Source organism: Thamnophis elegans, chromosome 5, assembly GCF_009769535.1.
Source record: "Thamnophis elegans isolate rThaEle1 chromosome 5, rThaEle1.pri, whole genome shotgun sequence".
Classification (NCBI taxonomy): Eukaryota; Metazoa; Chordata; class Lepidosauria; order Squamata; family Colubridae; genus Thamnophis; species Thamnophis elegans.
In genome coordinates this window covers 56,078,887-56,091,575 of record NC_045545.1, presented here as the reverse complement: position 1 = coordinate 56,091,575, position 12,689 = coordinate 56,078,887, and the positions used below count along the sequence as shown (strand labels likewise).

Below are 12,689 nucleotides of genomic sequence, written 5' to 3'. Positions count from 1 at the left end.
ACAACTTCTGAAAAGCGGAGAAAATCTTTTGAAATGAATCACTTGAAGCAAGTACAAACGCCATGATGTGACACAGATGAAATTGCAAGTCGGGACACGCTGGGAGCTATGCAGTCTTATCTGATTTTAGACCAACACAGCCAAGCAATAAAAGTGTCAGGTTATAAGAAGCCAAATTATAGTAAATTGATTTACAGCCCACTTAAGGAGAGCCGTGAGGGAGTGTTGAAGTAAAATAAACTTTCCTTTATCCACGTAAACAGCATTCAAAACATTTAAGAAGTAGAGTAACCACCAGCCATAAATCCATTAAAAAAAACCAATACGCTGCTAGATTCTTCTGTTCTTTGGTTTCAATTAGCTTAAGTTTTAGTGTGGGCCGTCTCTCTCTTTGAGTAATAAAATCAGCTTACCAGTTGGAAACACTTCTACCATTCTTAGGGGCTGCCTGCAGTTTCGGTTAGCATAGAGCTAATCCAGGAAGGTATGGCAAAAGGGGTTGAAATCCGAGCCCCCCCGAGACCTGCGTACGTCTCTGAGGTCACTGGATCTCCCCAAACCTTCACTGTCTCTCCGGGACAGCTAGGGTCGTAAACAACCCATCCATTTCTTCCGGAATAGGGGAATTTCAGGAATGGCCTGAAACTCCGTCTTCTCACTGCTAAGCCCCGCCTTCTTCCTCTAATCATTCTATATTCTCTTGTATTATTTCCAAACATTCATTCTTGTCATATAACACAATAAAGATTTTTCCTGAGGAGAGGGGCAGGGCTGACATTGCTATGACATGACATGCAATCTTGGGGCTCCAGGATTGCTGTCAATATCTCTGCTGCTGGATGGTCCTTTTTGAACCTAAACCATCCCATAGAGATGGTGATAGAGAAGAGCATGTCCCTGATTGATCCAGGAGAAGCCTTTTTTCCGGTTACAAGAGCAGCAGCTAATGAAGCTGCAGAAGGTTGGGATAGCCCCCCGAAATGGAAGCAGAGCAGGAGAGAGATTTTGTCGAAATTGGTGAGATAAATTTTACTATTAGAGAAGAGAAAATCCAAAAAGACTGAGTAAAATTAAAATTGAAGATAGAAGAGAGTAAGCTGCGAATTAGCCTGAATTAAAATTATTGTGTTATCTTTTTTTTCTTTAATTTCATTTCTTTTTTATGGATGGAATTTTTACAAATGCCTCTTGCTTTTAAAGTGGACTGGTCTTTTTTCCCCTTCTTCTTCTATTTTTCTCCATTATCTGTATTTGTGGATTAAAAATCTCTTTCCTCTCAATGCTCAGCTGGATCGTAACTTTTAAGCATTTTAAGCTTTTTTTCCTTTCTCTTCTTAAACTTGGAGCTTAAAGAGAGAGGTAAAAGCAGAAGAAAAAGAAGTAACACTGCCATCTAGAGACTAGAGGCTTGGTTACATCTAATATCTCAAGTATTGGCTTTGTTTACTGACAGGGAGAGAAAGAAAACACGTCTTGTTTATATAGGTGCTCTTTTGGAATAAAGAGAAAGCCTTGATTTGAACGATTACATTGAATTTATTTGAAACCTAGCAAAAAGTCTTGGATGTCTTAGTGGCAGTGTTTGCAACATGGAAAAATGGTCCATAATGAAGAAGAAAAGGAATTTACATCGAAATTCAAAAAGTCCCATTAAGCACAGAAAGAATTGAAAAGAGACTTGAGATTATAGAACAAAGAACAGAAAGAATGGAGAGAAGAGTTCAGAATATTGATGAAACAATGATGAAATTTGAAGATAGAGTTCAAAAAATTGCAGAAAAATATGAACAAAGTGATAAGAAAACTGTTGACATTGACAGCAAACTGAGAGTGGGGAGAAATGATATGTATGGAATACTGAAAGGAGAGGTAGACGAACTGGAACTCTATCTCATGCTTCAAAACAGAGATGAAGAAAGGGGATACAATTTGTCAGAAACAATGTGAGTAATTTTGGCAGAAGCACCAGTGATAACCAAAGGCAAGCTGATGGAAGGAATAGATAGAGGGTTTTGAGTCTTTACAAAATATGCAATGAACAACAAGCTGCTAAGAGAAGTCCACATAAGACTTATCAAGAAAACACCTAGAATACAGATTCTACAAATGGCAAGAGATATTGGACGGCACTACTACTGGAAGGATACAGGATGATGAAATGAAATGTCACAATAAAATTAAGTTAAACTTAGTTAAACTTTGAGTATTATGTATGATAAAGTAATAATAGTTATAGTCAAATAAATGATTAACAATGATAACAATGCATTTATATATACTAGATGGATAATATGAAATTTTATACAATACTGTAAGTGAGAATATGGAGATGTTGTTGAAAAACCTTTTTACAAAAGATAAACAATTCTATTTAGAATAGATTATAAAGATGTAATATCATTGGATGATTTTAGGATAATGTAATAGAATTTTATAGTATAAATTTACTTTAAATTTAGTATGCTTCTCATAAAATGGATGTAATAATAGCTATACTCAATGTTTAATAATCATAATAATTGTATGTATGTATGTTTGTGTATGTGTATGTATGTGTGTGTGTGTATGTATGTATACACACACACACATACACACATAAACACACACACACAAACACTAGATTGATGATATCAGCAATGGAATGTGCAGAAATGAGTAAGTTAACATGAAATTAGAGAACAAGAAGATAAACAATTTTATAGGATATGGGATTTATTTTATCAATGGTTAGATTAAAACAAAAACAAAAAACATGGAATTGGAAATTATTAGAGAATGTTATCAATACTAAAATAATAGAATGATTTTAAATAGGATATAAAAATACTTTATTATTGGACATGTTGAAGATGAAGTAATGAATTATTATAATATAAATGACCCATATTTAAAATACCTCATTTAAAATGAAGAAATAATAGTATAGTCAAACAAATGAAGTACTATAATAATAATGTATACAACTATACTTGATTGGCAATATGTGACTTTATATAAAATTTAAGGGATGACTATAGAAAGGATGCACAAAAACCTTGCAACCAATCGACACACTGTATGTAATAGAAGATGTTTTTATGTTATGTGTCTTGTGTGACTATGTTTGTTTAAAAATAAAACTTTTTTTTTTTAAAAGAATTTTCCTGAGACAATTTTCAGTGAGATGAGAAGAACCTACATCCTCATTTTTCATGGGGGAATTATAGCTAAATTTGACAGTTGGATATGAGATCCATACTGCTGTATATGAGATTCATTCTTTTAGCTGGTCATTAAGGTCACCTAGAGGTTTAAACCTCCACGTTACCTTAACAACCCGCTAAAAGAATGCAAATGACCAGCTGACTGCAAAGAGTATAAATCCTTCCATTCCTCACCATCCATCCAGAGCTGAAGAAGCTTCTTGAACGAGAAACAAAACGTCTTCAAACACCCCCTCTCCCCAGAAAGTCCAGTTGCCTCTTGAAAGAAGTACCTTTGGGAAAACCATGACGTGGATGACTGGGAATATCCATAGACATTGAGTAGACTGCAGAAACTACATGCATGTTTTACATTTGATTCTGATCAACTGGAAGTTGTGGGTTCCATCATACTTTGAGCCATAAATGCCGCCTTCTAAGGTGATCACCATAACTATTCTTTTTGTTTCACTGTTTTGTTTTGTTTTTGTGTAATTAATAAAAAGCAATTAAAAAATTAAAAAGACATTGTGACTAATATGCAACAAGCACAATTAAAGTCCACTTTTATCCCAAGCATGTTCTTAACTTGGTTTGCATGCTAGTATCTCTAATTTAGAGATTACCTGAATAATTTATACAGCCTGTATCCCAACAATTAGAAAATAAATGCATAGTTGTACATCCTTTGCAGCATTTTTATACATATTCAATTACCATGCATTGTAGCATTTAGGAATAACAGCAAAATTATTCATATGTGTTGTGACTCAGCAGCAGTCTTCTGTGAGTCTTTTCGAGATGCAAGATTAACGATGCAGCTGGGGCTCGTTAGTGGGGTTTTGGAGATAAAAGGACGGATGGTGCTACGCCCTGATTGCAGGAGTCAACGTTCATTCATGCATTCAGTCATTCATCAGTCATGGTTTGTTTGTGATTTGCTTTCTGTAACCCTGATTCAAGGAGACACTTGGAGAAGTGCATTGCATTGAAAGAGTTTTTGTTTTGTATTCTGTTATCTGCTTGAAAGAGACTTTATTTCTGTTTATTTTTGAGCTCACAGCCAGTCTGAGCCGAGAACTGATAAAGAGAGTTCCTTTTAAGTTTGTCTGCCTGCCGTTTGTTAACGAGCTAAGAAGGGGGGACAGAACAGATTGACTCCTGCCTTACAAGCCTTCATTTCCGTAATTATGGAGCAGTTGATGGCTGAAAATAGACTAATGGCACAACAAATCACGATGTTGTCGGACCAAATTAAGTAGCTGCAGAGAGCTGCAACCCCCCAGCCAAGGAGGAAGTGCCCAGTAGCCATGCCAGATAAATATGATGGGAGTCTGGCCATATTTGCCACATTTCTGGACAATGCCAGCTGTTCCTGAGTTTGTGAGCGGAGGACTTTCCCACTGACCGGACGAAGGTGGGATTCATTATCAGTTTGCTCTCAGGCACAGCTGCCCCTTGGGCTACCCCCTAGTTAGTTAAGCAGAGCCTTTTGTTGGATGACTTCCAAGGCTTTTGCCAGTACTTCAAACGAATGTTTGAAGATCCTATAAAGGGGGAAACATCTGCTAGAAGTCTGAAGTCACTGCAGCAGGGGAATGTTTCATTGCAGGACTATGTGACTGAATTCAGGCTGCGTAGCCAGGATTCCACGTGGAATGAACCAGCTCTAATAGACATGTTCCAGGATGGATTGTCTGAGGCCTTGCATGATGAACTGGCAAGGGTGGACAGGCCACCGATGTTCGACACGTTGGTCCACCTGTGCCTCGGGGTGGACGCCTGGCTGCAGAGGCGAAGGCCTCGCCGTGTATTCCAGGAGACCACCAGCATGCCGGTTCAGCAAGGGACTGCAGTGGACTGGGATGAGCCCATGGAGTTGGGTGCTGTCAGACCTCGAGTGTCACGGACAGAGATGGACAGACGACGTGCGGAGGGATTGTGCTTCTACTGTGGGGATCTTGGACACCTGGCAGGGAGCTGCCCCAAGAAGAACAGAAGGGTTGCACGGACTGCAGCCGTCCCTCAGCAACGCAATATCATGTCGAACAACCAGAACGTTTATGCGGCCGTGATACCCCGATCACACAAGGTAGCATGTGTTCGGGGTGTGTGGAGTCCCAGGGCGGATGCCCTGCCGAGTAAAGTAGAGAACTCTGACCCTGTGAACTTGCTTCCACCTTGGACTGTTCTACCCGTTGCAGCCTGCGCTGCCGTTTGTCATCCCGTGAACATGCAGTCTCTGGTACGTGATGCACAGTGGGGTGACAACTGGGTGGAGCGACGAAAGGCGGAAGTGGGGCCGGCGTCCCCATGGACTTTGGAAGGGGATCTTTTGAAATGTTGGGGCCGGCTCTATGTTCCCGCAGGGCACATCCATTGACGGGTGCTCTCGCAGATTCATTGCGCATCTGCATCAAGACATTGGGGGTTTGTTCTGATGTTGCGCCTGGCCTCCCGTCAATTTTGGTGGCCCCATCTGAAAAATGACGTGAGGAGGTGCGTGGAGTCATGTGCCCAGTGCCAACGGGCCAGGTCTGCAAGGAGAACTCCGCCAAGGTTCCAGGCTTTGTCAACCCTGGTCCCCGCAGCACTGGACTTTGCTTCTAGGTTCCTGGCGGGGTACCAGTGTCATGGACCATGTCCCGTGGAGGCCGTCACCAACCCTTCTGGGCCGCACCCCAATTGTCGGAACCAGGGGAAAGGCTCTGCAGGAGGGGCTTGCGTGGTGGCTCGACAGGAGTTGGTGGAGCTGCCGCCAGACTCCGACTGTGAGGGGGCATATGAGTTGGCCTTGGAGGAGGTGGAGGACCCTGGACAGGGTGTTAAGGCTCGGCCGAAGCTGGTAGAGCTGCCATCAACCTCCGACGGTAGGGGGGCTGGTGGGTCGGCCTTGCGGAGGATGGATGACCCTGGACGGGGTGTGACGCTGTGAAGGGCGGAAGGAAACATGGTGGCCACCGGATACCTAAGGAGTTCTGATTCAAGGGGGCTCTGCCTCCAGAGGTTTGGGACTCATGAAAAAGGCACCACGGGAAATGGGTGCGGGTCATCTTGTGGACACGTCATTCCAACCGTATCCAGATCATCGGACCCCAGGGAAAGGGCCCTGCGGTGGGGGATAGTGTTGTGACTCAGCATCAGTCTTCTGGGATGCAAGATTAATGATGCAGCTGGGGCTCGTTAGTGGGGATAAAGAGAGTTCCTTTTAAGTTTGTCTGCCTGCCGTTTGTTAACGAGCCGAGAAGGGGGGACAGAACACATATGTATTGAATGCCAATGGGATAGCATCACTAATTTCTAATTTGCCATCTTGAACTCATAGAAATAAAGTAGAAATCTACCAGTATTGTAGTTACCAAGAAAATCAAGAAAAAGAAAACAACACAGGATTCTGAAAACAGCAAGGTTTATACTATTTTTTTAAAAGAGTATACAATATATAAATATGAAAGCATTGGCCAATCTCAGTTATATTTGCCCTTTTGATGCTGCCAGCTTTGCTAAAAGTCCAGTGGGTGAAGAGGTATGAGTATCTCAATTTCAATTTTTCAGCCATATGGGAACTTTCACCCTCATGTTTAATGCCCCGCCCAATTACTTAAACAGCTAACTGGCTTCCCCCTGTGGAATGGGTTGGGGGAGTGGGAAGATGAAGGAAGAGGGAGCTCTTCCTGTTTCTTTCTCTTTTCTTTTCTTGTCCTCTGAAATTTCAATCTAATCTGCAAAATCAACCTGTTGTCTATAGTGCTTTTTTGGTGGGAGGGAGGTAAGCCCTTTTTCACACTAGTGAAACAAGTATGGGGAGACCAAGAGAAAAGAAGGAGCAGATTGGAAGGAGGAGCAACTGTCAGGCAGTGTCATCAAAATATGATGTTTAAAAACAGTGAAAAGGGGGAACGAGTGGGAGAAGACAAAATAAGGGTAAAAAAAGGCATGGAAAAAAGGAGCAGGAAAATTGGAAGAGGAGAAGAGAGGAAGCAAAAGAAAGAAGAACAGAGCAGGAGAGTGAGGAGGTAGGGGAGTAAAGGAGAGAAAGAGGATTCAGGAAATGTGCCTCTATATCCTTATAAGTAAAATAAGCAAACAGCCTAAGTACTAGATAATTCTTAATTACTCCCTTTTAATAAGCCACAGGTGATATAACAAGAAAATATAAGGAAGATTTTTTAAAAACTTACGCTCACAAAACTCTTCCAATGGGTTCCATCCTTTGTCTGGAGAACAAGTTGTTATGTATGGTTTGCTGGAGTCTTCTCTATAGCCAGGAAGACATTTGAAGACTACTGACTCATAAGGTTTGTAAGAAGGTTTAATAGGATCAAATGGCCTAGCATTTTCCAATAGTGGTGGAGGTCCACAGTCACCTAAATTAAAGAGAAAACATTAATTTTAGTCAATGTGCAGCTAGTTTGGTCTGCAATATTTTCAATTATGTAATAGAACAGTGGTTCTCAACCTTTTCTTCACCACGGACCTCTTTTAAATACCTTTTGTGGCCATGGACCCCCAAGACTTAAGATTTAAATCATAATATTTCTTCAAGCCTTTCTGGACCCCTTGTGGGCGACCCCCCCCCAGAGGTCCATGGACCAGAGGTTGAGAACCACTGAAATAGAATATATCATAATATGTTTATATGAATTGTATGCAATAGAGAATGGATTTTGTTTATTCATTAATTGGAATTTATTTATTACTTTAGTATAATGAATTTAGTCATAAATTCAGTACAATAAAACAGTTAATTTTTTGTTGTTATTACTAGGTGGGTCCAATTCTTCATGACCGCATGGATAATAGCACATCAGGCCCATTTGTCCTCATTGTCTCCCACAGTTTGCCCACATTCAAGTCCATTGTATCAATGACACTATCTAACCATCTTATCCTCTACTGCCCGTTTCTCCTTTTGTTTTCAATCTTTCCCAATATCAGGATCTTGTCCAATGAATCCTCTCTTCTCCTTAGGTAGCCAATGTTTTTGAGCTTCAGTTTCAGTATCTCTCCTTTCAATAACAGTCAAGATTGGTTTCCTTTAGGATTGACAGATTTGACCTTTTGCAGTCCAAAGGACCGTCAAGAGTCTTCTCCAACACTACAATTCAAAAGCATCAGTTCTTCAGTGCTCAGTCTTCCTTATGGTCAACTCTCAAAGCCATACATTACTACTAGGAAAGCCACATTATAAACTATACTAATACACAAGTTAATAAAGTACATACAATATCAATGATGCTGAATCATAAAACTCCAATACACCAAAATGCCTTGTAAAGAAAGCTAGCTTTGCATATTGTTTCTAAAGGATGCCTACATAGGCTCAAACCAAACTTTGATGGGAAACTGTTCCCTAATGTGGGGTCATTACAGAAACACATTGTCTTTGTGTCTTCTCACATCTGGCATTGAACAGTCAACATTGAAGTACTCCAAACTCCTCCACCTGGATTGAATATTTAGCACAAGTTGGTTCACCTACAAAAGATGATCCTGAAGGTTTCTTAGGTCAAGCCATGGAAAGCTTTAAAAATCAGTACTTTGAATTACACTGAAAAACATGTTGGCAACCAACAATGTAACTGCAACACAATGTGATGTGGCTGAAGTAGTTTTCAGCTGCGAAAAGGGGGAAGGCAGCCAGTCAAGCAACTGAACAGAACTCAGCAGCATTTAAAATAAACTGAAAATTAGTGAAGATTCAGATAAATAAAAAAGAACCTTAAGGAATGGAAGATAAAGTTTAGGCTTTAGATAATAGCCAGTGTACTACCCCAGAGCCTTGACTACAATACTCAGAAGACTAGAAGAAAAAAAGGAATTGCCTAGTTGTGGCAGATAAAAGATTAAAGGAGAAAAGAGACATTGGGTGTGGAAGAAACTGATAAAGCTTCACCCTTAGAAATCTGAGCTGACCATGTGAAAGCCATGATGAGACAACAAGTAGACTATATCAGAGTTCTGTATAGTAATGAAAAGGAAGGGAGAGGATAAGGAGAAACGAAGAGAGAAAGGATGTTGGTCTTATCTGAACGTCTATTTTCTGAGGGGAGGAGGGAATGGTCACACATGGGTTTTATCACAGCCTGATTGGTCCAAGACTGAGAGGAAATCTATAAATACTGGTGCCTGTCCACTGTTAGCCCAGATTCTCGAACATGAACGGTACAACTGAAAGACAAGAAAACAACAACACAACAAACCCCGGGAACCCCCCGGGCCCTCCCCTTGGCCCCAAATGACAGAACTCAGGGCGGGTTGTGACCATTCCCTCCTCCCCTCAGAAAATAGACGTTCAGGTAAGACCAACATCCTTTTTCCAGAGTGGGAGGAGGGAATGGTCACACGTGGGACATACCCAAGCTAAAGTCCCAGGGAGGGAGAACAGAACGCTAGGGCCCAAGGGGAGCCTCAGCCACCACCCCCTGTAGGACCCTACGATCGAACGACGCGTCCGCAGACGCGAAAGCATCCAGACGATAATGCCAGATGAAAGAGGTTGGAGAAGCCCAGGTAGCTGCACGGCAGATGTCTTCAAACGGAACCCTCGTGGCCCACGCTGCTGAGGTCGCTGCGCTCCTGGTAGAGTGTGCCGTGATGCCTGATGGAACCAGTCGCCCTGAGGCCACGTAGGCCTCTGAGATGGCCTGACGCAGCCAACGGCCGATGGTAGCCGAAGACACCCTCAAACCCAGCACCCCAGGTAGGAAGGAGACGAACAAGGCCTCCGACTTGCAGAAATCCCTGGTCTGCCGGAGATAGATCCGCAGGGCACGGCGGACATCCAGTCGATGCCAAAGACGCTCCCTATCATTGGACGGACCCGGGCAGAAGTCGGGCAGGACGATCTCCTGAGCCCTGTGAAAGGGGGTATTTACTTTCGGGACGAATGCTGGGTCAAGGCGAAGGACCACTCTGTCCTGGTGAAAATGACAGAGGTCGTCCTTGGAAGACAGGGCGCCCAGCTCGGATATACGCCGGGCGGAAGTGATGGCCACCAGGAAGACCACCTTCAGCGATAAGGAGTGCAAGTGCACCGAGCGGAGGGGCTCAAACGGAGCTCCCGTTAAGGCCTTGAGGACTAGAGGAAGATCCCACGTGGGGAATCTATGAACGGGGGGAGGCCTAAGATTCACCGCCCCTTTGAGGAAAAGCTTGACCAGGGGAGACTGGGAAAGGGAAGAAGACCCCGCCCCCCCCAAGACCGAGGACAGAGCAGCCACTTGGCGACGTAAGGTGTTTTGCGAAAGCCTGTCCTCCAGACCTTTCTGAAGGAAATCCAAGACGTTGGGAATGGTGGCCCTATCAGGAGAAATGCCCCTGAGGGAACACCAGAGGACGAAGGCCGCCCAGGTGGAATTATAAATGCGGGTCGTCGAGGGGCGATGGGCCGCCTCGATGGTGCGGATGACCCCGGAAGACAGATGAGCCCCCCTCAGAAGCCGCCGTTCAAGAGCCACGTGGTCAGCTGGAGCCACTGAGGCTCTGGGTGAATCAGGGCCCCCTGTCGTAAGACCACTTCCCCCTGCGGAATCCTCCATGGGGGAGCCACCGACAGCTGAACCAGGTCTGCGAACCAGGGCCTCCTGGGCCAAAATGGGGCCACCAGAATGACCAAGGCCCCTTCCGCCACCACCTTCCTGACGGTCCCCGGGATGAGTGGAATGGGGGGAAAGGCATGGAGAAGCCCCGTGGGCCACCGGCTCCTGAGGGCATCTGTGCCCTCCACCGAGCTGGACTGGAAGCGGGTGAAGAACTGCGGGAGCTGGGAGTTCTCGGGAGACGCAAACAGGTCCACCTGAGGGGACCCGAACTGTTGACAGATCTTCCGGAACAGTGACGGGTGGAGTTGCCACTCGCCGTTGTCCAGAGTCGCTCGACTGAGCCAGTCCGCCTGGACATTGGAGAGCCCCGAGATGTGCTCCGCCACTAGAGACTGCAGGTGTTTCTCTGCCCATGACCCCAACCGCAGAGCCTCCAGCCAGAGAGCTCTCGAGTGGGTCCCACCCTGACGATTGATGTGTGCCTTGGTGGCCACATTGTCTGTCAGGAGGAGAACGTGGCTCCCCTCCACCGAGGAGCGGAAATGACTCAGGGCCAGTCGCGCAGCCTTCAGTTCCAGCCAATTGATGTTGTGGCGGAGGTCCATGGCCGTCCATCTGCCCTGCGCCATCCGAGAGCCCACCAGGGCCCCCCACCCGAACAGACTCACGTCCGTGGTGACGGTCACCCTGTTCGGCTCCCAGAAACAACACCCCCGCTGGATGGCTGGGGAAAGCCACCACGCCAGGGAGGCATGGACTCCCGCCGAGATGCGGAGAGCCTGAAGGGAGTTGCTCATTCGTCCCCTCTGAAAGGGGATGAGTTCCCACTGAAGGGGTCGGAGATGAAGCCTGGCCCACGGAACAATCCCTATGCAAGAGACCATCTTGCCTAATAACTGTGACAGAGAGAGGATGGAAGTGAACCGTCTTGTGCGAAGGCCCTCCGCCAGCCGACGAAGGCTTACCTGCCTCTCCTGAGACAGGCGCACCTCCCCCAACCTGGAATCTATGACTGTCCCCAGATGCAGAATGCAAGTGGAGGGAGTAAGATGGCTCTTGTCGAAGTTTACCGAGAACCCCAGGGCCTGAAGGCTCCGAATGGTAAGACGAAGATCTGAGACAGCCTGAGACACGGATCCCGCCTGAACTAAGACATCGTCTAAATCAGTGTTTTTCAACCACTGTGCCGCGGCACACTAGTGTGCCGTGGCATAGTGTAAGGTGTGCCGTGGGAAAAACACCTGCCTATCAGTGCTCCCTCTAAGCTGCGCGCGTGAGCGGCCGCGCAGGTAACAAAGAAACACTGCGCCGATGTGCGCAGAGTGCTTGGCTGGTTCCAGCTGCAAAATGTCAGAAATCTCCCCGTTCTGCCAGGCGGCTGCCAAAGAGAAAGGAGGGTTAGGGCGCTTCTCCCAACAGCCCAGGGCCGGCTCCTCTGCCTTCCTCGGCGGTTGGGAGAGCGCTGCGCCCCTTTCAGTCTCCCTGGGGGCCGCCAGGGCTGCTGCGGCTGGAGACGAGGCTGCTGGGGAGAAGTCAGCGTGGGGAGGGGGAGGAGAAGGGAAACTTCTGCTCGGGACGCCTTTTCCCTCCTTGCCCCCGGATCTGCCCCCGGCAGCGCTCGCCCCGCGCGGCAGCAAAGGGTCCGCGTGTCACGGGGGCTGCCTGGCACCGATCAGCTGAGAGGCTGGCAAAGAAGTGGCTCTGGGAGGAAGAAGGCAGGGATGCTGGCTGCCATTCGCTTCCCTTCCTGTTCGCCACCGCCTGCAGCCCACAGCACCCCCTCTAGCTGGTGTGGGGGTGGCTTCAGGCTGTTCCTGCCCTTCCCCTTTTGGCTGCCGCTGCTTTTCTGCGGTGCCCAAGCTGGCCCAGCCCTGACTCGCTGCCCTAAACTCAGGGAGACCCTCTGCAGTCCCTCTCGTCTGGCCGGGATGCCAGCGAGAGTGTGTTGGGCTGAAGGAAGGAG

The 12,689-nt window shown here is 46.0% G+C and overlaps 1 protein-coding gene across 1 annotated transcript in view; it reads right to left on the bottom strand.

The window, feature by feature from the left end:
* The window catches only part of LOC116509421 (complement decay-accelerating factor transmembrane isoform-like), a 48,954-nt gene that overhangs the window by 28,876 nt on the left and 7,389 nt on the right, over positions 1–12,689 (bottom strand). Inside the window, exon 2 of the mRNA XM_032218579.1 lies at positions 7,364–7,549. Coding sequence (XP_032074470.1) covers positions 7,364–7,549 — 186 coding nt within the window. The remainder of the gene's footprint in view (positions 1–7,363; positions 7,550–12,689) is intronic.